General features: G+C 36.5%; 1 protein-coding gene across 11 annotated transcripts in view; it reads left to right on the plus strand.

The window, feature by feature from the left end:
- The window catches only part of PDE4D (phosphodiesterase 4D), a 1,241,089-nt gene that overhangs the window by 1,030,227 nt on the left and 187,630 nt on the right, over positions 1-23,232 (plus strand). For all 11 annotated transcript variants that reach the window (XM_079144026.1, XM_079144025.1, XM_079144027.1 and 8 more), the window contains one exon: positions 10,334-10,525. In XM_079144026.1, coding sequence (XP_079000152.1) covers positions 10,334-10,525 — 192 coding nt within the window. The remainder of the gene's footprint in view (positions 1-10,333; positions 10,526-23,232) is intronic.

The raw sequence follows: 23,232 nt of genomic DNA on the forward strand, positions 1-23,232 counted from the left end.
TGCTCTAATGGGAGAGATAAAATGGGTAATAAAAATTTAGGATAATAAAATGGGTAAAACAGATAGTTTATCGGTACCTAATAACAGCGTGGGAAAAAAGTAAAAAGGAAGGAAACTTGTGAAAGGCTCAGAGATTGGGGATAGCAATTTTATATAGGGCAGTGTGGGAATGTCTCACTGTGAAGGTGACACTGAGCTGATATTTGGGGAAAGACTATTCCAGGAGGAGAAAAGTGCAGGTGCAAAGGCCCTGAGAAAGATACATGTACACCTGTTTCATGAATAGAAAAGGACAGTCTGAAGCAGAGTGAGAAAGAGGGAGAGATGGAGGTGCAAGATGGACCAGGGGTCCATCGCTGAGGGCCTCAATCTCTGAAGACATAGTGATTACTCTGAATAAATAGGATGCCATGGGAAGATGGTGTCCAGGGACTTGCAGGGATCTGGTTTTCATTGTAGCAGGGTCACTTCGACTGTAGTATAGTGCATAACTATGATGGGGGGCTGGGAAGCAGTGGGGAGCATTCTGTTAAAATATTGGTGTTCCAATGTGGGCTTATTAAAGCAAGTTTAGTTGCTCCATATCACAGAAAGTATAAGTAAATACAGAAACACTCTCCACCCCCACTTGTTTAACAAGCTACTGTTCCTCTTTAAGCTTTAGCTTGATGAAGTAAGTCAGAGGAAACCTGCACTTTGGAAATACAACCCCTTAGAAGGGGTCAGAAAGGCAAAGTTTGGTAGTAACCTGTTGCAAGCAGCACGAGGCAAGTACAACTGGTTAGTCCTTGAGGGGCCATGTCTGACTCCCAGGTCCAGTCCAACCTGGAGAGCTGTGCCCTTCTGCTGTGCTCTCTGTACTCTTAGCTGAGAGCAGCAGATGATATCTGAGAGGGACGAGGTTTCATTCTACTACATATGGATTTCCACTGTTCCCAGAACCATTTGTTGAAGAGGCTTTCTTTTCTCCAATGTATGTTTATGGCGCTGTGGTCTAGAATGAGGTAACTGTGTATGTGTGGGTTTGTCTCTGTATCTTCTATTCCGTAGCATTGGTCATCATGTCTGTTTTCATGCCAACACCACGCTGTGTTTGTTACAATAGCTCTGTAGTATAATTTAAAGTGTGGTATCGGATGCCCCCTGCTTCGCTTTTCTCACTAAGGATTCCTTTGGCTATACCTGGCCTCTTATTTCTCCAAATGAATTTCATGACAGCTTTTCCTATTTCTATGAAGAATGTCATTGGAATTTTAATAGGAATTGCATTAAATCTGTTTAGTGCTCTTGGTAGTATGGCCATTTTAACCATGTTAATTCTGCCTATCGAAGAACATGGATGATCTTCCATCTTCTAAGGACTTCAATTTCTTTCTTAAATGTTCTGTAGTTTTCATTGTAGGCTCTTTCACCTCTTTTGTTAGATTGATTTCCTAGGTCTTTTTTTTTTTTTCCCCTGAGGTTATTGTGAATGGGATAGTTTTCCTGCTTCCTCTTTCAGTTGTGATATCATTTTTTATCGTAATAAAAACAAAGACACATAACATGAAATCTCTGAAATTTTTAAGTGTATAGAACTTTATTGCTATTACAAGCACAGTGTTGCATAACAGATCTCTGTAACTTATTCATCTTGCATAACTGGTACTTGATAACCCAATGGAATAGCAACTCCCAGTTTCTACCTCCTTCAGACTCCAGAAACTACCATCCTACTTTCTGCTTCTACAAGACTAGTTTTAGTACTTCATATAAGCGGAATCATGCTGTATTTGTCCCTCTGTGACTGACTTATTTTATTTGGCATACTATCCTCAAAGTTCACCCATTTTGTATCATGTGACAGGATCCCCTTCTTATTTAAGGCTGAAAAATATTTCTTCTCATGTATATATCACATCTTCTTATCCATTAATCCATCAATGGCACTTAGATTTTTTTCCCATATCTTGGTTATTGCAAATAATGCTTCAGTGAACACAAGAGTGCAGTGATCTCTCTGACATGCTGCTATTATCTCTTTTTGGTAAATACCCAGAAATTAGATTGATCACTCATATGGTATTCCTATTTTTTTAAAATTTTTTGAGAAAACTCCATACCATTTACCATAATAACTATATCATTCTATAATTTTACTAATAGTGCACAAAGGTTCTGGTTTCTCCACAGCGTTGCTGATACTTATTATTTTGAATAATGGTCATCCTAATAGGTGTGAGGCAATATCTCAGATATCAAACTCAAGCTATCATTTTCACCTTGAATCTCTTTACTGCCTCTGTTACTTGAAAGAACTCTGACAAGTGAGAGACAAATGTTTGTCTATGGAGAGCACCCAATATTTTTAACTCACAAATAAGAATATGCCCTTTTATTCATAAATAAGCACATATCCTTTGTGCCAGGTTTTTGTTATCTTGTGAAAAATGGGTAAAATTTAGTTCCTGCTCTTAAATGTTTGTTCTCCATGGTAATAAAAATATGATGTGAACTGTCAAACATAGTATCATTTAGCTGCATAATCTGGCTGAGTAACTAAAGATCCTCTCAGGATATACTACTTAAATTTGATGTGAAGTTTTTGACAAAGATTGTCATCTGTGCGTATCACTGTAAAATGCTATTTTCTACAGTTTTATCTCTATAATCAGAGCAAAATAAGTATTAAAAGTGTGGATTTGGGGAAGCAATGTTTTCTTTACTTCAGAGAAGCTATTTTACCTGCAGAGAAATTTTAAATAAGCAAATGTCATTGACGTTAATTAGAAACAAGTTTCACAACCTTGTGATTTTGATAACAATGGGTAAATATTTAATTTTATTCAGAGAATAGAATTTAAAATAGTCATTCATTTCTAGATATACTTCCATTAAGCTTGAGGGTAAACCTTTGCTCTCCCTAAATGGCAAAGCACCAAAGTGGAATCCATTATATGACCAACAGTGTGGGCTACCATATTGTATGGCCAATAGCATGGGCTACCATAGACATGTGACAGCTGGTCCAGGGAAATAAACAACAGTTCAGTTGTGGTCCCAGGTCCTCAAAATACATCCTGTGTCTGGAGACTGAGGTCTGAAGTACTGTTTCTGCCCATTATATTCAGCTACAACCCCACCCGAATCTTCAGGACCTCCAAGCCTTCCAACATTTCCTACCAGGAAATTGCTCTTTCTCCTCAGTGAGGAATATCTAGAGAAAAATCAACAGTCTCCACCCTCTCCCTAGATGTTATCACATTGGAAGTATGGAGTAGGGTGGTGATGTCATAGCAGCTGAAGTTGTAAGTGCAATCTGGCTCCAGCATCTGTCACCTCATTGATTGCCAAGGTTGATCCACACAATTTGGCCCTCAGTTCCTTTCCCCTCTCACCTCTCCATTTAGAGTCTTCCCAAAGCCAAGCATCCAGGTAAATAGAGTCAGGTAAGGCAAATGACCTAGACAGGAGATCACCCAGGAAGATAAGGAGTAATAAAACTAAAACATAGCTGCTAAATATTGGGAATGTGCTAGCTGCCAGGCAATGTGGTAAATGCTTTCCAAACATTTTCTCTTCTAACCCATATAATGACCCCAGGGATAAGCGCGTAATTATCTTTATCAGGAAATGGAAGCTTAGAAAGGTACAGTAACTTGACCAAGAGCATACAGTTCAAAAGTAGTAGAACCAAGATTTGAGGTTTAACTCTGCTTTTCTAACTCTCAAGTAAATGTTTGAATAGGAACATTGGGGTATCTCCCCACCTAACAGGGAGCATAGGATCTGTATTGTCAGTGTACCATTGTTCTTAACACCAACTGGCAGAAGCAGCTCTCAGCTGCTCCTGGTATTAGTGGGGGCTCCCAGGTTCCCAGCAACATTCAACCTGGTCTTTCCTGTGGGAGTTCTTCATAGGTTCTTTCATCATGGGATTCTGTTGATAGCCGATCCTAGCAACTACTCCACTGGGGATCTCATCTCAGGCTCCAAACTGGTCATCAGTGTTTAATACAAGGTCCTGAAAGCGAGAGTAGCTAAGGGGAGTGATTTACCCAGGACAGTAGCAGGACCCTGGCTCTCAGGAAGAGACTGAATTGTGGTTGAGAAGAGATGCACAATGTTTAGACCAGGAAAGCAGGGTCTAGCATCAGGCCAAAAGGATGAAAAACGACCCTGAGCAGAGAAATAATTACAAGGTCAGTAGACACGAAATATGGGAGCAGTCAAAGAAACTGGCTAGAAAGTTGATTTAAACTGTATTAGCATCCAGTTATTCCACTGAAATGGAACAGCAAGAAGGTCTAAGAGTAATTTTGTTGGTTGGTCAGTTTGTCTGATTTCTGCTTATCTCTTGTGGGAGGTTGATTTCGTAGAAAAAGAATGCAGAGCACACACAGTCTTCAAGAGATCCAAGTGGAACAGATTTATCCTCATAGGGGACCAATGCAGCTGCATCATTGCCTCTCTGCAGCTGCTTTCTGGTAAAAGTCATCTCTTGTAAGGAGCATGTGCATCTTTAAATCGCATAGAAGGATGCAAACAGGTAGGGCGGTAGAGCATCTCACTTAGCTACACTTGCTAAGACCTCTCAAGGACCCACCGACCCTCCCTTAATTCCAAATGAAATCTCAAACTCTGTGAAGGAACCCACCAAACAGGTTATGGCAGACTGTTTCACAGCCTACTGTTGTGTTCAGAATTGGAAGAGTTAGAGATCTAGCCAAAATGTTGTCTAATGTGGACACCCAGGCCCAAAATGAGCCTTGGCATGCATGCCCCTTAAGTTAATCAAAATGCTACTTTAAAGAGTTACTACTAGAAGTCCTATCCAGATAAGGAAGCTTGTGTTCTTTAATGGTTAATAGGAGACTGTAATAAAGACATAAATACAATGTCCATTCTCCCAGCTCTGGGATCAGACAGGTTGAGTTTAAACCCCCCTTACAAGATTGATGGTCTTGAACACATTATGTAATGTCAAGCCATGTCTCCATGCCTCAGATTCTTCATTTACCATATGGAAAATGTAGTACCTACTTCAAAGTGTTATTGTGAGGACTCAGCAAGATGATATAGACAAAGCACAGTGTTTTGCACATTAAAACTGCTCCAAATTTTCATTATTAGTTATAACTATTATCAACACTCTTATAATTGCATATTTTTACTCTCTTAAATTTTTCTTTTCCCAAGCATCTGAGTCTGTGCTTGGGCTCTTTTAATTGGCAGTGAGTCAAAAGAGAATTTTCTCTACCAAGAGTTTGCTAAGGAATTCCTGGGCAATTCACTTCTTGATCTCCTTGGTAACAGCATCTAAGCTTAGGGCTACCTTACCTCTCATTGCCTTCTTGTTTTATTAATATTACCATGACATGAACTGTTTATAAAGTTATGTTGCAAAAATAAGTAGCTTATTTAAAGGCATCTGTATTTTCAGCATAAATTAACTCTCAGTTAAATTAGGCTCTCTTTCAGAAAGTTAAGCAAATAATAAGTAGTGTAATGCTCAGTTAATTTATTATCTGTTGAGTGAAAAAGTCCTGCCTTTATTTATTTATTTTTTTTAATCCAAATGACCTCTCCCAAGGCAAGCTTGCTAGTTCTAGTATTTGAAGGATTTAAAGAACAAGTTTTTTCTTTTGGGGGAATCAATGGATTCCACCTTTGGTTTATTTATTTATTTATTTATTTTCTCTTTTGTGGTTTTCTACTCTGTTGTTTTATACTCTCCCTTTAATTCCAAAAATAATAATGTTTATCTTAACAAATTAAAAAATATGAAAGTACACAGCTGAAAAGTAAATAGCCTTCTCCATCTCGCTCCTGAGATATCAAAGTTAAAAGCTGACATGTGTCTTTCCATGTATTTCTTTATACAAGCTTCTGACACTCGCTCCCTGGCCTAGCTTTCCATAAACACACCCAGCCCTCCCTATTACATTGAACCATACAAAATTGCCATTTTTTTTATAGGTCCCGACCATTCTTTAAGACCCACCCACAAATGGAGCCAGACATTCTATTTCCTGTTTTACACACATGCCTCAGTCATCCCTACTTGGTTTACTTTTGCTGCCTCACTTTGTCTGGATATTCTCCACCTCCACTCCAATTCTATCTGTACTTCAAAAATGCATATCCGTTAACTTATCAAACTCCCTTTATATTCATTGTCTAAATCATATTTTGATTGCCTAATCCATACATGGTAGCATTTTAGGATTTGTATACTATTTATTACAGATGCCATATGTTTGAGGTTTTTTTCTGTAATTGCTTCATGTTGTATTGTGGGACCTGAACTTTATTGCCTAGTTGAGAAGTGCTGTGTTTAGTATATCTTTATTTATTCCATTGTTAGTCTAAGGATATAGGACAGACTGTAAAAGTTGATGCCTCTTTTGTAATGTGAAAGTCTTTACACCAATACTAACATTCAGTAATGCCTCATACTAGGGGTTCTCAGTAATATTCCTTTTTCTTGCTAATTTATTTTCATCATAGAAGCATTTAATGTAATGGAAATTCACCATGATAATGACCTCAGAACCTGGGTACACTACTGAAAGCAAACTTTATTCTGAGAAAATTTGTTTCCTTAGAGTGATTCCCCAAAGTTTTCATGACACTACATTACTTTGCTCCAAGATAATGAATTTCAGTGATTTGTTACGAAAATTCAAGTTATGTCTACTTGAGTTTTAAAAGTAAAAGTCTAATAATACCTGTGAACATTTTTTGATCATTCTCACAGTTAAGCTAATACTAATATTTCTCAGAAAAATATGATTTTATTCATATAGGTAACCACTTTGTAGATTATGAGATTTTATTTTTGGCTGATATTTATTTAAGTGGTGGTTGTTTTCATGAGTCTTTTAGTAAGAGGAAATTTAGCTTCAAATTTATTTAAGATGGATTTTCTTACTCAAGAAAATTACTTAAATCTCCAGCATCCCCCCACCCCCCCAAAATAAGCAGAAAGAAAATTATCACCATCTAGTGGACAAATTATTATAGTACAACCTTCAAAAAACAACCGATGCCCTAGAATGCCTCCTATCAGGCATTTTTCTGCCCTAGTAATAAATATTTTGATTTTAATTGGTAATATTATGGAAAAAGTTAAATGTTTTAATACATTTAGCAATATTTGTCCAAAACATAAGTACAGTGTCCCTATAATTTAGTTGCTTAATTGAATTGAAAAAAAAATATATTTTAATTTTAAAAATTACAGAATTTGGAGGCTATTTGATATTTACTCAGTTAAATTGAGAAAAACTAAACCAAAATCACCTTCCTATATCTCCTATATTTTCATTCATGCAGAATGAAAACAGGGTATTTTCTTTTAGTTTTTGTAACAGAAAGATCTTCTTAATGCTAACGGGAAGTCAGTGCACACAGCTTTTATTTGAGCGCTCATTCTTAGGTCCTCAGGCTTCAGCCTGAACTTTCTGAGCATCTTTATAGTAGGGATATTCTCTCCTGTCCTCTCCCTGTTCAGCTGTATATTGCATGACTTCAAAAGCCCTCTTTAAATATCACTCATCTTTGGACTTCTCAGATATCCAAGTGAATTAACCTTTCTGTCTTTATTTCTGTGTCTCCAAGTGGTCATGGAAGGTGTTTACTGTTTGTTTAATTAAGCACATTTGAGTACATTTGGGAAGAGCTTGCTTGAGATCCCCTAATATGCCTTGAATTCAACAGAGACCCAGTTCCCCTCTGGCTTTCCTTGGGATTGCCATAAGTGCCACATACACCATTGCCTAGCCTATCCAGGTGAATCAGATGTCCCTCTTTTGATATCACAGTTAGTGATATATATTTGTGGTTTAAGTAATTATACAATGGACCTGAGGGAATTTCAGAAATGATAGGTGATTAAAGCCCGTTAGCTCAGTAACTTGCCAAATAACTATTTTAGGACCTGGTATCCTTGTCTATAAAATGAATCTGTTCAACTAAATAATTCTCATTGTGTGAGGAACCAAATAAATGTATTTCTAAGGTGACACATTTATAAGAAAATTTTAAATTGGAAAATATATTTTTGGGTGGTCAAGCTACACTGACTTTTTTCTCTTCTTATACTTCAGGGGTTGATTTGGAGGCAGAGTTCTTGTATCATAGATTTGTAGTTGATCCATGAAATATCTAACCTCTAGTTTATTCTTCTGCTTTGGCTTCTAATCTTTTGGTCACAACCCTATTAATAAATCCAATGAAGAAAATAAAGGACATTTTAAAATTTGTTGCCTAATAGCTTGGATAAACCCTCAAATGGGGGAAATGTTGATGACATTTAAACTTAAATGCATTTGTTTATTTATTCATATAACTAAATTTCATTTATTCAACAATTTTTTAAAATCATCTGCCTCCTGGACTATCTCCAGCTATCACTCTCCTCTCTATGAACACACAAGAGTTGAATTTATTTTGATGCTTCTTGATGTTTCACTTAGAAAAGATTTGTGGAAAGTGCATCCAGCTTATGAGTACTGTGATTTTAAAAAAATATGTGTGGTTCTTTTCCCCTCCAAATCTAAAATCTATATTATTGAACAGAGCATCAATCATTCATTCAAACCACTTAGTGAAAGTTTGTTAAAAGTTTGTTTCATTCTTCAGTTTTGTTTTGCTGAGTTTTGAACTTGGGGCCTCATACACACTAGGCTTAGCTCTACCCCTGAACCACACCCTCAGCCCAGTAGAAAGGGCTGTTTTTAAAATGCTGTTCCAGGCCTGGGGCCTGCCCCACGGAGTTGGGCAGCCACCACAGTCCTTGGGTGCCCCTGTTGTTAATACTGCCAAAACAAGTCCAGCCAAACACAGAGTAGTAAGCAAAAGTTTATTAGAGAGAGCAAGAAGTAAGGGCACGGCACAGCATAGGAACCACACAGAGCTCCTGCAGAGAGGATGGCATGGACTCCAGAGTTGGCGTTTGTAAGGAAACCAGTCCTTAGGTTTTTGTCTCAATTTCCTGCTCCCTTAAATGGTTATGCTACCTTTTAAAAAGTCTCCATCAAGTTTACTTTGAGTGTCTTGCTGTTTTGGCTATCCGGGTGAGAGGAGGTTGTGACATACTTTGGGTGATAAGAGAGGGTCCTGGAGACATGGTTACAAGAGATAATGATTGACATGGTCCAGAAACTTGTTTTTTCTTAAAGGGATGTCATTAATTATGGCTGGGGGTGGTTTTAACATACCAGGTCCCTACCTCCAGGTCCCTATCCTGTCAGATAAAACCTCCCTGGGGTTTTCAGTCACTCTTCATTGTCATTTCTTCCTACTCGCCTCTACCTAACCAGTGCCCGGTGAAGCTCTAAGAATATTCTGGAATCTCTATTTTCAGAGAGCTCACAGTCTAGGAATGGAGACCAGATGGTAAAACATTTTCAATTCATTGTAAATTCTGTCAGGAATGGAGAAGTGTCTTGGGATCATAGAGAAGGAGCATTTCGTGAATCTCTGAGTTACCAGACTGAGGTAAAAGTCTGAGTCCTCAAGGATGAACAACAGTTAGGCAGGAAAAAGCAGAAGCGAGGCAGGGCTATCCTGTGCTGAGGTGTGTTACTTCAATAAGTGCACAATGCACCTGATGCAGAGGGTTGACAGTTGAGGTTGTGAAGATAAGTAATTGCAACTGAGAGAAACAGCAAACACTTGTAACTTAGTAAAGAAGTTTGGGCTTCAACTTAAAGGTACTAATGAATTACTGAAGGGTTTTAAATGGAATAATGCTGTGGTCAGATTTGCATTTTAAGGAGATTCTCACTTGGTATAGGTTGGAAGATGGGTTGAAGAGACCAATAGAAAAGCTATTATAATAAGGTAGGTGAGAGTTCATGGAACCCTGGATTTAAAATACCTGTAATAAGGAATGAAGGGAAGTGGATACAATGGAAATTAGTGGCTGGATATGTATATTGGGTATGGAAAGAAGCCCAGGTTTGGAGGAGTAATGATAATAGGCATATAACAGATACTTGAGTTGAACTCAAAGGTTTAGTGAATTACTATGTATTTGTTCTTTTCCAACAAGTAATCCTGTATTAGAAGAACTATTTTTAAAGAATGGTTTCTTTTTAGCCGAAATTGAGTTTCGAAAGATCTGTCTTATATATCTGATCAAAAGTTAGGAAACCAGAATTTGAAGCCAATGTGCGTCTGTGTTTCTTTCTTTCACTTTTGTTTATTTTAATATTATCATTTTTCACCAGCAGGAATCAATCATAAATTTTCTCATGGTAAATTCCTAAATTGAAGCTAAATGTTTTGGTAAAATATCAACACATAAGTGTTTACCACATCGTAACTCCTTGTCTTTCATTCACAGTTTTGATGTGGACAATGGCACATCTGCGGGACGGAGTCCCTTGGATCCCATGACCAGCCCAGGGTCTGGGCTAATTCTCCAAGCAAACTTTGTCCACAGTCAACGCCGGGAGTCCTTCCTGTATCGATCCGACAGCGATTATGACCTCTCTCCAAAGTCTATGTCCCGGAACTCCTCCATTGCCAGTGATATGTGAGTACCTTCTGGGCAGAAGTAAAGAGTAAAGAGACGCTACCAAAATCTACCCAATTTATCTCTAGAGTTGATTATGCAATAGTGCCAAAACTTTGGTCAACTGCATCACTCTTCTCTAAAGCAGAAAGAATGAGTAAAATTATACAAATTGCTCAATTCACAATAGCCAGACTGTGGAACCAACCTAGATGCCCCTCAATTGATGAATGGATAAAGAAACTGTGGTATATATATATCCAATGGAATATTAATCAGCCATAAAGAAGAATAAAATTGTGGCATTTGCAGGCAAATGGATGAAGTTGGAGAATATCATGCTAAGTGAGATAAGCCAATCCCAAAAAACCAAAAGATGCATGATCTTGCTGATAAGTGAATGATGATACATAATGGGGGGTGGGAGGGAGGCAGAATGGAGGAAGGAGGAACTTTATAGAGGCAAAAGAGGAGTGGGAGGGGTGGGAGAAAGGAAAAATAACAGAATGAATCAAACATCATTACCCTATGTAAATGTATGATTACACAAATGGTATGCCTCTACTTCATGTACAACCAGAGAAACAAGTTGTACCCCATTTATTACAATAAAAAAAAAAAAAAAAGAAAGAAAATGAATGGTAGATTTAAGTTGAGTACTCTATCACTCTTGATAAGACATCTTTATTTTCCCAGAAAGCACATTGGAAAAAGTGAGGATTACATTTTTAATGAAAACTTACACTTAATTGTCAGCTTATATTTATGTAGGACGTGGTTTTAGCTGCCCTGCCACAATGAATATTTTCTAATATTTTGAAAAACATTAAAGTCAGTTAGAAAATCTCTGTGAGTGGGATAGTGTTTTGAATGTATCCCTACTGATGTATATTCAGAGGTTAGCACTGGGTTTGCCCAATCACTTGAGAGATGTTTTGGAGGTTTTTCTCAAATTAGACCAGTTTTTAAAGATGAAGCACTAGAGGTAAGCATGTAAAACATTGGACAGATTCAAATATCATTGAAGATATGGCACACACTGGAAAATAATTAAAACTGCAGATCTTGTACTATTTTTAGCTCATTTTTGTAGCACATTCCATTCTTGTTTTTACTGTACCGTCCATGTTCTGTGTTCTGAAAGCTTCTGTGTAGATCTGCATTGCCATTTTTGGCAGCTTTCTGATCTCCACTTTCTTCCTCTGGGTCTAGACATTTGTCCAGTTACACTCACCATCTTCTCATAACATCATCTCAAAAACGCATAGTGAGTTGTAATTCATCTTATACCAGCTAGACTCTATGAGGTCCCTAAGGGCCTGTGTTAGTCTTGGTATCCTAAAAGATCATCGAAGTATTGCAGGTGGTCTAAGTGGAATTCTAGAAATGAAGTTGAGTTTTACTCTTCATTATAAACTATAGTTACTAAGGGGCTATTTTTTTAGCAATTCTATTATTGTTGTCCACTCTTTGTTTCTAAACAACTTTTCTTTTCTCAGTGGCCCTATTTCTATGTTATTCTTTTCCCACTTTCACGGGTTTGAAATTCAGGATATTTACCTATTTATTCACCCATAATGAAAATATTTCTTGAGACTTATAGTGTATTTACAGTTCCCTGTCTGGAGGGTGGAGTGGAGGTCTGGAATTTTAGGTCATTGTTATAAAATGTGGGGCATAACATCCTTAAAGTATTTACAAATCACTACAACTGCACAGAGAAGAGAAGGGTGTTCTCTACCCAGGGTAGCAGTGCAGGAAACAACAGACTAAGGGAACAACATTTGCAAAATGTGAGGCATGGAAAATGGCTCAGTTAAGGAATGACAGTCTACTTTGCATTGGGAACAAAATGTGGCAAGAGAGAAAGATTCAGATGCAGTGTATGGGAGCCGAGAGCCACGGAGTTTCTTAGTTAAGGTTCACACCGATCATATTCTTGTTTCCATGCATTGTGATCACTCTGTTGTAGGATGTTGGCACAAGGAAGTGACTACAGGAAAGAGGTTCATGTCAGAATTCACAGAAATGAAGGAAGTGGCTGTGGAGCAGAGATCGATCCAGATGCAAGAGGGACAGGGCTTACAGAAGTGTGTGTGTGTGTGTGTGTGTGTGTGTGTGTGTGTGTGTGTGTGTGTATGTGTTGGGGAATAGGCATTAGGGAAGGAGAATCAAAGGGATTGCTAGTTTTTACCCTGAATGAGTAAAATGGTGATGTTTATGTGAGGAACAAGGGACAGAGAGTAGACATGATGACAGGTAATGAGTAATGGATTTGGCCTTTACAGGCTGAGGATAGGGGAACAAGACAACCATTAGGCAAAAGGACAAAGAGCAGAAATAGTAGTCCAGAGGACCAGGAGAACTTAGAAGCACAAGTTACCACCTATAATTACTAGGTCTTTGAATGACAGTTGAGTGAAGCATTTCAGTCAAGTAATGGAATTAGAAACCTAGTAGGTTAAGGAGAGAACTGAGAGTTAAGATCTGAGCAAGTACATGCATCTTTTGAGAAGGTTAATGAGTAAAGGGAGGGGGAGGATAAGACTGCTTGAGGGAATGTTAAGTTTAAGGGGAGCTATGTTTTTAATTTGGAACACTTGAGGCAAATGAAAATAGAGACTAAAAATTCAAGGAAAAAAGGATAAAAATGGAATTGTTATTGCTGAAAAATATGATCTGGGTTCAAGTAAAGAGATTATCTCTGAAAAAGTAACAGAGATAAGTACTGTATTCTTTAGGGAGAAAAAGAAAGAAGCAAGTGGAAGGGGAGACATAAATCTGGAGATGAAGGAGTGAAATGTTTACAGAGTTAATGGCTAATGATCTCTACTTTTGCAATCGTAGAACATATAGCCATTGATAACCAGAGAAGGATGAGGAACAACTAAGACAACCACCATGCAGATCAAAAAGAAAAAACAGAATGGAAATAATGAATAGAGGAGCACTAAGTATCCCCATAGGTAACAATAATGATTTTGAATGGAAGACATCTAATCCAGCTTTATCAAGGGCAAGACAATTTTGGTTTAGTAGAAATCAGGTAAAAAAACTCACAATGAATTAATAAACTTTATATAGTTTTGTGTCCTGTTTTCAAAAATTGTAGTAAATCAACCTTCCAGTACCAGTATATATAGATTGTTTCTTCACACCCTCTACTCAAGATAGGAAGGATTAATTAATTAAATTAATTAATAAAATACACATGTATTTTATAAAAGGCCTATAACATTTCATATTTAAATAGGGCCTTTATATTCAAAGCCCACTGACAGGGATGACCTCATCTTACTCTGGACCAGTACAAGAGTTTCTTTATCAGCTCAGACTCATTGTAAAAGTGACAAGTTTAATCAGGCCATGATGCAATTCTATATTATACAAAAATAACATCTTGAGCATGCTCAGTTTTCCCATTCCCTTGGGATATTTACATCAGAGAAATAAGATTTTCCTTTCACACTCACTAATACATGAAGCACATTCTTTCAACCAGGGAGATGGAGCTTCCGGAGGAAGAAAGATAAGTAGAATAAATAATTACTGATTCAGTATAAATCTGATACATCCCAGGTTTTCTGCACATAAAGGAGTATGCCTTCTCTTTATTGGACTTCTCCTGTGGCTATATGTAAGCTTGTTTTCTTACCTTATCTCATTCATAATGCTGTGCAGATTGTCCAATGTCTATAATTCATCTGTGCTTGAGGATTTTACATTTATCGATCTAGTTAAACTTTCCTAATGAGAAATTTTAAGCACAAACAATACCAGTGAAGGTTTGTCTATTTGAATGAAATGCTTTAGAAAACCTTTAAACATTCAGTAATTTGGAATGTAATTGTTTAATTTATTTGAAAAGTGAGGAAAATAATCACTTCCTAGTAGATTGGATATTACTACTTTATCTTCTATAAATAATAGTAGGAAAACAGTTGAGGCATATGCAGAAACAAAGGCTAATAATGTTAGTAATAATAATCATAACTCACATTGTTCTACCCTTTATTTTCCCAGGTATTTTCACACCTGCTGTTTCATTGAGGTCCTCATAGTCCTTTCAATAGGTACATTATTATGCCACTTGCAGGCAAGAGATCCAAAGTCCAGTGATCTTAATCTTGTTTAGGAACACAATAAACATTTTTTACCATTTCTAGGAGAATATTATTTTGATAATGCCATTGGGAAGAGAGTGCTGTGAACTACTGCAGCAATACTAAATTCATTTGACCAAATGAACTATTTGATGCTATGAAAATCTGGTCAAGCTCAAAGTAGTCAGAGGGTAATAAGACAAAAATGCAACCCACTCAGCAAACATATACAAGTCTGTTGAACTATGCTAACATTCAGGATCTTAAAAAGATCATCCCCACTGCCTGAAAAGAAGGGTGCATTGCTTCTAGTCCAGAACTGCAAAAGGCAGAAGGATTACCTATTTGTCAATTCATATTTTTAATTATAGTTTACATGATGCTTCCTTGGTCCCACTAGGGTATCTCCAAAAAATAAAAAGAAGACACAGCTAGTCTTACTAGATATAAGTAAAGTTTCTAACTCTGTCCTAGCAAAGTTTTAGATCTTATTACCCTAATAAATATTTCAAAAGGAAACTGACTTGCCATTTGAAAGCCATCTTCTGTTAACTAAATTCAAAATGGTATCATGGCCAAAATGGTATCATCTTTCCCTAGTTCCTGAGTGTTCCCAACTGAGGTGTGGGTAAAGGGTTGAGGACCAGGGTTCCCTAAATATTCTCTGGGGTTCCAGAGGGAACTGATATAGGTGTATATTTGAAATATTCTTTGGAAACACAGAAACATCTGTCAATCACCTGGAAAGCAAAACAATGTCAAGTAGTTTCCAGTTTAGATCATGACATTCCATTCTGTTACCTCATGTTTGCAAAACTGGGTTTTCGGTGGTTGCTAGATAAAAAGCAAGTACTGAGCAGAAATCAACATGGAACTGGAAATGAGAAAGTCAGCACCCAATCTCATTTCAAAGTGAGAAGATGCATAGTGTTCAATAGATATGACATTGTTGAGATAAGATCTTATTTAATTGTTTGGATCAAACTACTTAATAATCCCATCTGATAGTTATTTCTTTGGGCCAATGCACTGCTATAAAAAATTAATGAGTTGTTAAGGATGCCATGGGCTAAGAAAGTTGGAGAACCTCTGCTTTAGAGTGTTGATTCCTGTCCTTAGGACTGGAGCTAAATAAAATCTTTATATAAAGAAAAATTTTGTCAAAAAAGAAAAAAACCACAGGTTCAAAGTCATGAAATTATTTGACAAGTTCTAGAGTAGAGTATATCCTGTTCTTAATTCCTTTAGGATCCCAGGTAGCCAAACTCTTTTTTATTATTTTCAAAACTGATATTTTCTTGATAATAATCTAGACTGCTCTTTTTCTTCATTCCTGCTAACTGGCCGCTGTTGGCATTGTTAGCATGGAGTGCTGATGCAGATGTTAACCCCAGCTCCTAGATCTCAAGAAGTCCATTGACACCATATTCTAAGATCTTTGATTACCACAGTACCTGCTGAATACCAACTTTCTTTTTCCTTTTGGTCTTTCTTTTTGTTCTGCATCTCTGTTCTTCTTTCAGTCACTAAGGATGTTTTATTCTGAATCAAAAAATAGAAAATATAAGTTGGCCAGGGGAATAGCTCAGTGGTAGAGTGCTTGCCTAGCATGCTCAAGCCCTAGTTTCCATTCCCAGTACAGAACCAAACAAACACTCCAGGAGTTCCATGAATAGTAAAAGACAATTGAAACACATTTTTTTTTTCAATTTTCAAACTAAAGAAAATGAAAATAACAGCTGAAGCCAAGCATAGTGACACAGGCCTGTAGACCCAACTACTTGTGCAACAGGAGAATCACAAGTTTGAGGTCAGTGTCAGCAACTTAGCAAGACCCTGTCTGAAAATAAAAAAAGAAAAAGGACTGGGCATGTAACTCAGTAGTAGAGTGCCCTTGAGGTCAGTTCACAGTACCAAAAACATAAAAATAAAAATAAACTAACTGAATATACATTTTAAACTTTTATTCTTGTGTTTAAAAAAAATCATAAAAAGGAGATCTGAATGTTTTGACACTGTGAATGGTCATATTTTAAGTGCCAGAGGGCAAAAATAAAAAGTCAATTTTTTTTGACAGACAAAGCATAGATTTATTGAATTAGAAAAAAATGATCCATGAAGTAGAACAAATACACTCCATAAAGCAGAGCGGGCAAAGAGAGAAGGCAAGCAAGGAGGCCCAGAGTCAGTTTTAATGATTACTACATTGAGATGGTATCAATGTGCCTGACTATCCTTGTACTTCAGTCTTTTAACATAATAAATTGAGTTTTGTATACTAATATCCCATGATTATTATTGTCAAAGGAATAGACATGTCCTCAGGTCTTAGAGAATCTTAAAAGGGAAGTTATCAGCCATGAAGTTTTTTTAAAACAGACAGAAAAATAAATGCAAACTAACTAAATATAGTAGTAATTCATTATTTCTATAAGGCTACTGCAATTCTATTCCATCTTTGGAGAAATTTGCCCTAATATTGACCAAGCAATTTTCTTTGTTTCCTTCACATCTACTATGCTTCTCCATGTTTGGACCCTCGTTTAATTGTAAAAACAAACAAACAAAACTGAGAAACACAGTCATTTGAGCCTTCTCCAACTTCTGTGTATAAGAGGAATAAGCAATGTGAAGATAAATTATTTAAATCTGTAAATATTTGATTATATAATTGTGATTTTTATCTTAGACTTAATACTTTATGAAGGGTGACACCTAATGTTTTAAAACATGGGGAAAAGGGATGATTTAAGGATAAAAGTGATTATCCCACAATCCATGAGGCATTAGATACTTGCCAGTGATCAAACGGGATAGTCTTGGTCAGGAAGAACTGATTGGCCTCTTTGCAGTATGTTAAAAGAATACAATCTCTGAGAGACCTCTTTTAGTAAAATAAACCAACAAATTATAATTATGAAAATTGGAAAAACATCTTGAAAGCAAAAAATCTAGCCTAGTCACCTGGACAGTGCTTCAGTGCAGTGCAGTCCCAAATGAGAGACCCATAGGCAGACATCACTGGTCTTCCTTGACATTGTAAAGGGCAAATGGCCATTGCAACCGAGCTCTGGTTCCACCTGTGGTGGGTATCGAACCTGGTGGCTCCCTCACTTGCTTTCTTATCTCTACCTTCTTTCTTCCATGTATTATAGAAGTCTAAAATCAAAAGCAGGTTTCAGGGCTTTACAAAATGGAAATTTCCTGAACTTTAAATTTGATAGTGGGTAGTGGGAGTGGGGCAGATGGTGGCAGGCTGGGAGAAAGAAGAAAGCTGATTTCCATTGGAGGTAGCCAATCTGTGTCTTCCACCACTTTCTAAATAAAGGATTATACTAACTGGATGGCATTTTAGAATGAATATCATTCTTTTACTCATTCAGCAAATATCAGTAGCACCTACTCCATGTCAGGATATCATTTGAAGACATCCTAGATCTATAAACAAGACAAAACAATGCTTAGAGCATGCATTCCTGTGTTTATTTAGGTATCTTAAAAATTCTACAAATAAGGGAGCTAGGCAGCCTATATTGGGATTCTTGTATTAATACCTGTTTTCACTTACACATTCATCATTTAAAATGTTTATTTTGCTTTTCAACTTTAGCTTCTTAAAAAATTGTTCTCAATGTCTCCTGTATGTTCTCTGAGCCATATAAGGAGAAATAATCCCACCACTAGAACATTTATGTGACGTGTGTCTAAAGATAAGATATACCAAGAAGTATTGCTAAATTATCCTAACCCTTTAGAACATGAAATGTCTCAAGATAGACTACTACAAATATAGAGAAAGAAAAAGCCTCAGACAGACCCACATTTTTTCTTTAAGAAAAACCAAGTCAGAAATGCAGACACTTGGCTTTGCTGAGATTCCTGGCACTTGGAGGTATGATTTGGGTCAGGTTCAATGAAAATTAAAACAACAACAACAACAACAACTGAATTGTTCCATCTGCTAACTGCAGTCTCTCTCAAGCTTTATGTTTGCTCTCTGTTCATAGTCTTGAGACTTCAGTGTTTTCCCTAACCTTGGGTCAAGAAAAATTTGCTGTTATCGAATACTGGACAGTGGTGTTTAAGCCTGTATAGAGCACCAATTGCTATGACCCTCTCATTAGAAGCAGACAATCAAAAGCAGGAAGAGAAAAAAACAGTCCATCACCCTTTTACAGATGTGAGAGGTTGCAATGGGACAGGAAATCGTTTAAACAATTCAGAGAATGACATTGTCTCCTAGTAAACATCATGAATGACCCCAAGACCAAAACATTTTAACTCCCAGGGAGACCAAAGCTGCATGCACATCTCATATTTCCATATCTCAAAATTAATTGCTCTTTGGTACTCAGAGAACTTCAGAATTTGTTTCAGTAACCAAGTCTCGTTCTATTTGTTTGGCTGATCTGTTTGTGTGTTTGTGGTTGGTAGATAGTATATAGTATAGCACAGAGAGAATATGTTCATGATTGTAGGAATCTCTATTGGCAGCACTTTTCTAGAGTCTAGAATATTTACATCGTGGGGCCTCAGAATAGTCTAAATTCACGTGAGCACCCAGAAAGTATCATGATCAAAACAAAACAGTGTTTTAAAGTCTGAGTTTAAAATCAGATATACTGCATATTTCCATACCTTGAGAGTTCATGATCTGTAATGTCAAAAAAAAAAAAAAAAAAACACCTGGAAGACTAACCTAGGGTTGCTAAATTTGCACTTTGTCAGATAAAGGCTATTAACAAAAAAACTCCCACTGGCATACACCATCATTTTTTTCAAAAGGCATTTTCACTTCAATAAAAAATTAAATTGCATAATCTCATAATAAAAGAGCTTTCCCAAGAAATATGTTTAACTTTTTTAATACCTCACTCTATGACCCATGTTTACTCTCACTTTGACAACAACCTATGAGCATTCTGTTGGGCAAGTTCCAGATCTCAGAATGGCATTTGGAAACCACTGGCCTCAGCCACTTGCCAAGAGCATGACTATGATGAGTTACTTAAGTTCTCAGAGCCTGGTTCTTTGCCTTGTAGTGGCAATATGAGTACCCATGAATGCAGAGTTCTCGAAATTAGATATTGCCCATTGGTGGAGGCCTGTGCCTGACACATAGTAGGTTCACATTAAACATAATGCTTTCCTCTCTATTTGATCAGATGGGTCCTTTTAATCCACTAAGTCTATCACACACCATCTTTTAAAACAGTTGCACGCACTTCCCATAAATCTTCCTCCGAGGAACCCATGCTGGAGAAGAACCAAGAGGGCGGGGCCGCTGACATTAGGAATGGGCCTGTCAAATAAGATCAACAGTGAAAGAAGAGCCTGTTCCTAGAACACAAAGTGAGGATGCTTGTGAAAGCCATTCTTGTGTGCTCAGCCCCTTTGAACTTCCTTCTTCCCCTCCGTGGAAGTCAACTCAGCCCAGTACTCAAAACAGCTGATGGTTATTTGTGACATTAGCACTCTTGGGAAATTCCTCTATTGCACTGGTTTTTATCAAATAAAATAATTCAATATACTGAATAAACACATTTACAAGCATGTGCTAAACACTTTTTTAATTACTGAAATAGGAAAAATCTTGATATATAACTTAAACACAGATTATCTTTTGTGTCATCATAGGACTTAACAAATTGAAGAGCATTTATTGGCCTTGTGTATTTTCTTTCCTTTGTATTTTTCATTTGACACATAAAAAGATTCCATTTCAAATGAGAAAATTGTTTTGCTTATGGTGTGTAATTCCTCTAATTCCATTTGCTTTATCATTAGTGCATAATCTTAACAAGAGATGAGCATGCATGGGCCAAAAATTATGGATCTTTAAGAACTGTTTTGATCAATGATCAGTCCAATTCTTAATTTGTTTTTTTAAATTTATTTTTTAATTGGCAAATAATATGTGCATGTGATATAGAATGTAATGTCTTGATATATGTATACATTGTGGAATTATTAAATCAAGCTCATAATAAGTCCATTGATTCACTTATCACTTTTTGTGATGAGAACATTTAACATCTGTGCTCAGCAATTTCCAAGTATACTCTGGTATTCTTAATTATAGTCAGTAGCCTATATTATAAATCTCTTCAACTTATTCTTCCAATCTAACTATATATTTGTACCCTTTAATCAACATCTCCTCATCCTAATCCCAACCCCATTTCCAAGTTTCTGCAACCAGTATTCTACTCTTTCTTTCTTTCTTTTTTTTTTTTGGGGGGGGGGGACGGTGCTGGGGATTGAACCCAGGGCCTTGTGCTTACAAGGCAAGCACTCTACCAACTGAGCTATCTCCCCAGCCCCTCTACTCTTTCTTTCTAAGACTTCGATTTTTTTTTTTAAGGATCTACATTATATGTGCAGTAACACATTATATGACTTTCTGTTTCTGGTCTATTTCACTAAGTATAATGTACTTGAGGCTCGTTTCTGCATCATTTGTTTTCAAAACTGGCACAATTTCTTTTCTTCTTAAGGCAGAGTGCTATTTCATTGTGCCTATGTACCACATTTTCTTTGTCCACTCATCTGTTGATAGATACTTAGATTGATTCTGTGTTGGCTGATGTGAATACTGCTATACTGAATACAGGAATGCAGATACCTCTTTATCACACTGGTTTTATTTTCTTGGCATGTAAGCCCAGAAATGGAATTGCTGGATTATATGATGGTCCTATTTTTAATTTTGATGAACCTCCGTAGTATCTTCCAGAATGGTTACACCAATCCACATTCACACCAACAGCATCCAGTGGTTCCTTTTGCTCCACATCTTTCTCAACATTTTTTTTTTATCTTTGGCTTTTTTGATCAAAGCTAATTTTACAGGTCAGAAGTTATAACTCATTGTGATTTAAATTAGCATTTCCCTGATGATTATTAATGTTAAGCACTTTTTCATGTATCTATTGACTATTGGTATGTCTTGTTTTGATAAATGTTTACTCAGTTCTTTTGCTCATTTTTAATGGCTTATTTTGCTTTATTACTATTAATTTGTTTGTTAATTATTAAAATGTTGATAAGTGTTAAGCAAGTGGTTTAAATTTTAGAACATTAGCAGGACACACTGGTATACACCTGTAATCCCAGTGACTTGGGAGGCTGAGGCAGGACCAAGAGTTGAAAGCCAGCCTCAGAAATTTAGCAAGGCCCTAAGCAATGTAGCAAGAACATGCCTCAAAATAAAAAGGGTTGTGGATGTGGGGATGTGGCTCAGTGGTTAAGTTTCCTCAGGTACCAATCCCTGGTATCAAAAGGAAAAAAGAAGAAGGAGGAGGAAGAGGAGAAGGAGGAGGAGGAGGAAGAGGAGGGGAAGGGGAAGCGGAAGGAAATTTAAACATCTAGGATTATAACATTTTCTAGAGTGGTATTTTAAATTATATAAAATATCAATTAGAATGCAGTGTTTACAGGTGTTCTCTGAAGGGTTTTCTCCTTGATTAGAATAATCAAAATGAGACAGTAAATTCTCTTAAGGTCAGTAAAGATGAGAGTGTTTTTTTTTCCCCCAACAGTACCTTACTCCTGTCATTTGAAATACAGAAAGTGGAGAATTAAAATGTTTCCGTTAAAAGAACAAGAGCCCACAAAATTTCTTAGGATTACATATACAAACATACTACGAAATAGACATATATAAATTTCTTATATTTACATTAAAAAGTTTTATGTATATTATCTTCAGAGGTCTTTGTTATGACTATCATGTTCTTATCACACCCTGATTATGGATGTTATATAACTATCAGCCAGAACTTTACACCTAAAAAAAAATTATTTATTTTATTTAGGGTTGTAAGACATGAAAATCACTATGTGGACTAAGTTCATTTTGTTTTATTAGTCATTCATAATATGTTGTTTGGTTAGTTTGTTTATGTTGTTTTGATACTTTTTACATTCATGTATAATTCTTCAATTTGTCATCTTTTTGATATTGTCTCATGACACAAAAAATATATTAAAGAGTAAGCATTGCTTTGGATGATGTTTAGGCATTGATAAATGTATTTTAGGTGGAGAATTACATAGCTCTTAAGAGTAGAGCCCCAAAGTTATCTGACCCAAATTGAATCCTGACCACATCACTTCATCGACATGTGATTTTTGTATTCTACCTGGGCCTCCCTCTCCTCATTTTTGAAAAAAAAATTAATAGGAGGTTATCATTGTAAAATGCTTTGCATAAAGTAATCACTCGATAAATATTAGTTATCATTATTGTTTATGATAACTAATTTTATAGTCACAACTACTATTTACCATTTCATTGAATATTTATACTCTGAATTTTTAAAAGCAATATAGTGAAATCTTGTTTTAAGAAATTAAAATTGGGGGCTGGGGTTGTGGCTCAGGGTAGAGTACTTGCCTAGCATGTGTGAGGCACTGGGTTCGATTCTCAGCACCACTTATAAATAAATGGATAAAATAAAGGTCAATCAACATCTTTAAAAAATATTTAAAAAAAAGAAATTGAAAATGATAAGATATTACAAAGGCCTCTAGTGCTGAAGCCAACAAGAAGAAAGGTGTCCCCTGGGTTTTGTAATTTTGAAATGGATTTTCTATATATAATTCCAGGTGCTGATGATGGTT

This window comes from Sciurus vulgaris, assembly GCF_902686455.1.
Source record: "Sciurus vulgaris genome assembly, chromosome: 6".
Classification (NCBI taxonomy): domain Eukaryota; kingdom Metazoa; phylum Chordata; class Mammalia; order Rodentia; family Sciuridae; genus Sciurus; species Sciurus vulgaris.